Raw genomic sequence first — 3,866 nt, 5'->3', positions numbered from 1 at the left:
AGGATGATGACTTAGTCATAGTGTTTTACATCCCATCTTTATTGGTCATTTAGTGTACCCTGCCGATAATCCTAGACGTACAGGGGTTTTACAAGTCCGTTACGGACCCCTTCTCGCTAATTCGCTCGCCCCCCCTGATTTCAGGGGGTGGGGGCCCTGCTGCTAATCCTAAGCCAATCAGTTTGCTCCACATCAGCATGTACAATAAACCATGTAAAACAAGCCTATAGCTCTAGCATTACTCGTACCCTGCTCATAAAATTTTTGGGCCTTGCCTTACATGTTTAGAGGGTGGGAGGAGATAATATATTTTTTTTGAGAAAAAAAACAACACAATACAAATTGGGACACAAACACTAGAACACATGTGTGCAGAGCAAAACGGAACAACACATGTTTCACCGTAGAATCTTAAACTGAATCGGCAGCCCAAATTTTCATCAGCCAAACCATAGGCTACACAAACCTAGGCGGACGTACCAACACAGGACGCCGGCCGGCCGGCCGGCCGGGCGGTAGCTAAGCCACGAAGGCGTACTGCTCGTACCGCACGCTGCAGTCCACGAGCACGGCCCTCGCGCCGACGGCGTGGCTGCAGGTGGCGTTCATCTGGCTGACGGCGGAGCCGAGGCAGCTCGCGCAGTCCGCGCCCGACAGACCGGCGCGGCACACGGCGTGGCCGTAGGCGAACGCGTTCGGGTACGGGGAGATGCTGTAGGCGTCGCGGGCGCGGGACTGCGGCGTGGCGGCCAGCAGGTCGGCCAGCACGTAGGCGAGGCTCTCCGCGAAGGGGTCCCCGGCGCCGTACACCGCGCCGTTGCAGATCACGGAGAGCGGTGCCGTGTTGGGCGCGCCGCTGGCGGTGTGCGGGCAGGAGGAGAGGAGGTGCAGCAGCGCGAGGGGGAGGAAGAGGAGCCGGTCCGCTCTGCGTGACGGCGCCATGGCGCCTCCGATCTTGGGCTACGGGTGTAGTAGGGTGGTGTGTGGTTGTTGGTGGCGCTGTGAGCTTTGGGAACAACGGTATCTATGAGTGGGAAGAAGATAGGACGGACAGGCTGAGGCCGGCCGGCCGATGGTCGTTTTCACGGAGACTGCTAGCCCGCTTGTTTGTATGCTTGTCTGCTTGCATTACGATGTGAGCGATGCATGTGATGTGCCAGGTGCCTATCGTATCGTATTAGGGCAACTCCAACGCTCAAACGGACCTGGATTTGATTTTTTTTTATCCGTTTGGATTGGCTGGTAAGGCTAAGTCCGGCTCTGCCCTGACCGATGCATTTCATTCCTGGCCGGTATGTCAGATTTGTACATAATTTTTGCATACAAATCTTAACGTTGCCTAAAGTCTAAATCACATAAATATTACATCACAAAAATAAATAGTTTACAATTAAATAAAAATATCATAGTTTACAAGCCAAATAAAACTTAAATTGTCACAAATACATTCAAAGAAAAAGGGCTGATACATCTATTGGTTGCAACGCTTTTGCCACGACTCATACCTTATCGAACTACTCACACATGGACATCATATTATAAAAGAACACATCATAGAACAAATCATGAAGGTAGATTATTGATAATATGTCTTACAATGGATGTCGTGTGTGAGACACGATTACAAGTATGACTAGAGGAGGATGAACTATGGTGAAGATGGAGATGGAAAATGGCGGTGGTTAGGGTTGATGAAGATGGGGTGAAGATGACTCTGTTTTGTGGCTCCTCTCACGGTTATTTTGTTGACATTTCGGCCTTCACCCCTTTATAAAACTTGTCCAAGTGGATGACAAGCATCAGTTTCCATGCCATACAACCGCTCATGTGAGCGGTCGCAGTCGCATGATACACTGTCATTTACTCTATTTCTTCTGGTTGCGGTTCCACTTGATTTCTCCTATCTCCTCCTTTTCTCCTTTTCATGTCCTGGCTTGATTTCATTCATAAATAGCCCATTTCTTGTGGAAAAAAAAGGATTTTGGAATCTTATGCATTTATTAGTCATTGGTGGCAATATCGGAGCGAATATCTCATTTTTTTATGAAATATATCAATTTAAACTAAGAGTAGAGGAGAGTAAAAATAAGACTCATCATTGTATATGGTGTGGGTAAAGTGTACAATCTCTACAGAGTGTAAAAATCTATTCGAATAGCCGAGTCCCCGATAGTGGGCACCATTTGTATTAAGTCACACTATTTGATCAAAGCCATGAATAAAGGAAACTAAAAGGGAAAAGTTGGAACAATTGATACTAGAAAGAGCCGAGTTGATCACGAGGTGGTCATGAGAAGTAAACCGTCGGGGATCATGCCGGGAGATGGTCCATGGGACCTTAAACGAGCAAGCCATATTTATTTCATTACAGTTGATTTGTTTTACTTATTGTGTATAAATTTAACCTGTTTCATGTTAAATTGTCATGTTCTTGCTTGCTTTCTTGCTTCTGGACTGTTTGTGAGTTTGCGAGTACATTCAAAGTACTAACTTAACTTATCATCCAGATGCAGGAGATGTCGTAGCTGGATACCTCGAGGATCCTGTGTATGTGAACTAGGATGTGTCTTAGTAGTGTCCCTTTGGATTGGAGTCCCTCCATTGTCACGCTATTCTGCTGTGTTATACCCCTTCCGCTACGAGTAGACCGAGGTCGAGTGGTTCGAGGAATAATGTGCATATATAGTACTACCGCACCAGTAGTGCCCCCTTGACTCGCAAGAGTATTGTAAGATAAGACTCCCCCCCTAGTATTTCAATAAATCATGGTGTCATTCTGTATCAAGTTGTATACCGTGTTCCAGAAAGACATTTATCTCTGGGCTGGACATGGGGCGACCGACTCGTTGAGCTGGGTGCCACACTCAGGACATTGGTCTCCCGATGATATACTGTGGAGTTCGTTGACACCCCGCGCGCCTAAAACACCCAAAAAGGTGCCGGTTATCTGAAGAGTCGAATGTTTTTTTAGTCATAGGAAAACCACATTCTTAAGTGGGGTTGATGTGATTGCGTAAGCTTGGGGATCAAGCAAAACTCATACTCAACCATCACCATGTTTACTTCAAATATTGGTTAAAATTCTAGCCAAAACAGTCTGTTGCTAGGACCCATGGGTCCCCGGGGTCCATAGAATACTCTCTAGATAACATGGGTCCCCAAGCCACCGGACTCCATGCTCGAGGTCCCCCTCTACCCCGTGCCTATCTCACTGGACGGGCTGAGGTTCTTCGACCCCCGGTTAGAATATTAATCCGAGGTGCACAGTCGATCATCCGAGGATCAAGCAATCGCACGAGGCACGACACCGAGATTTGTTAACGAGATTCACCAATATGGCTACATCCCGGGGCCTGGCTATAGTCCCCATGATACCGCTACAATACCGCACCCAGTCGCCCTGTACGCCGGCACATGGCACCGGCTTCCCCTGCGTTCCTATGCTATTATGTTGACATAGATTACATCGCGTGTCTACCCCCATTCGCATTTGTCTCACCACATGTATGACCACCAGAGGCCTGGCCCGTCTCCATGTCCCGTGCATACCGCACGCCTCGCCGCTATTACCGTGTTGATCCTCTGCTATCCCCGTCGAGTCTCAAGGGTCGCAAAGCCACACCACTCAACCCCCACTGTAGAGTACCATCGATCATCGCCGACCGATGACGAGTTTCACGCTTCCATTAGACCACTAGGCTCCAGTCCGAATTACGTGTTACTCGCTTTTTCCTTGCTGAAATAGGCTTCAATTCTCTAGATCCTTACACTGTAGCCCCTCAATCCAGCTCCACCTTCAACATGACTCCATGGTAGATGATCAGTCCATCCCGCGCCTCGTCGACATCAAGCTCCCATGTGCACCG

General features: G+C 48.4%; 1 protein-coding gene across 1 annotated transcript; it reads right to left on the bottom strand.

Moving 5' to 3' along the window:
* Positions 1-297: 297 nt before the first annotated feature.
* On the bottom strand, positions 298-1,067 carry LOC119367409 (antifungal protein ginkbilobin-like protein). Its single transcript, XM_037632928.1, has one exon. It carries the CDS (start codon positions 940-942, stop codon positions 520-522), a length of 423 nt encoding a protein of 140 aa, XP_037488825.1. The 5' UTR covers positions 943-1,067; the 3' UTR covers positions 298-519.
* Between the last annotated feature and the right edge of the window lie 2,799 nt (positions 1,068-3,866).

This window comes from Triticum dicoccoides, chromosome 2B (genome assembly GCF_002162155.2).
Source record: "Triticum dicoccoides isolate Atlit2015 ecotype Zavitan chromosome 2B, WEW_v2.0, whole genome shotgun sequence".
NCBI classification, from domain to species: domain Eukaryota; kingdom Viridiplantae; phylum Streptophyta; class Magnoliopsida; order Poales; family Poaceae; genus Triticum; species Triticum dicoccoides.
This window is presented reverse-complemented; position numbering and strand designations above follow the sequence as displayed.

Excerpts from the sequence above, each read along its gene's own strand:
- LOC119367409 (XM_037632928.1), bottom strand. The coding sequence starts at position 942 with ATGGCGCCGTCACGCAGAGCGGACCGGCTCCTCTTCCTCCCCCTCGCG.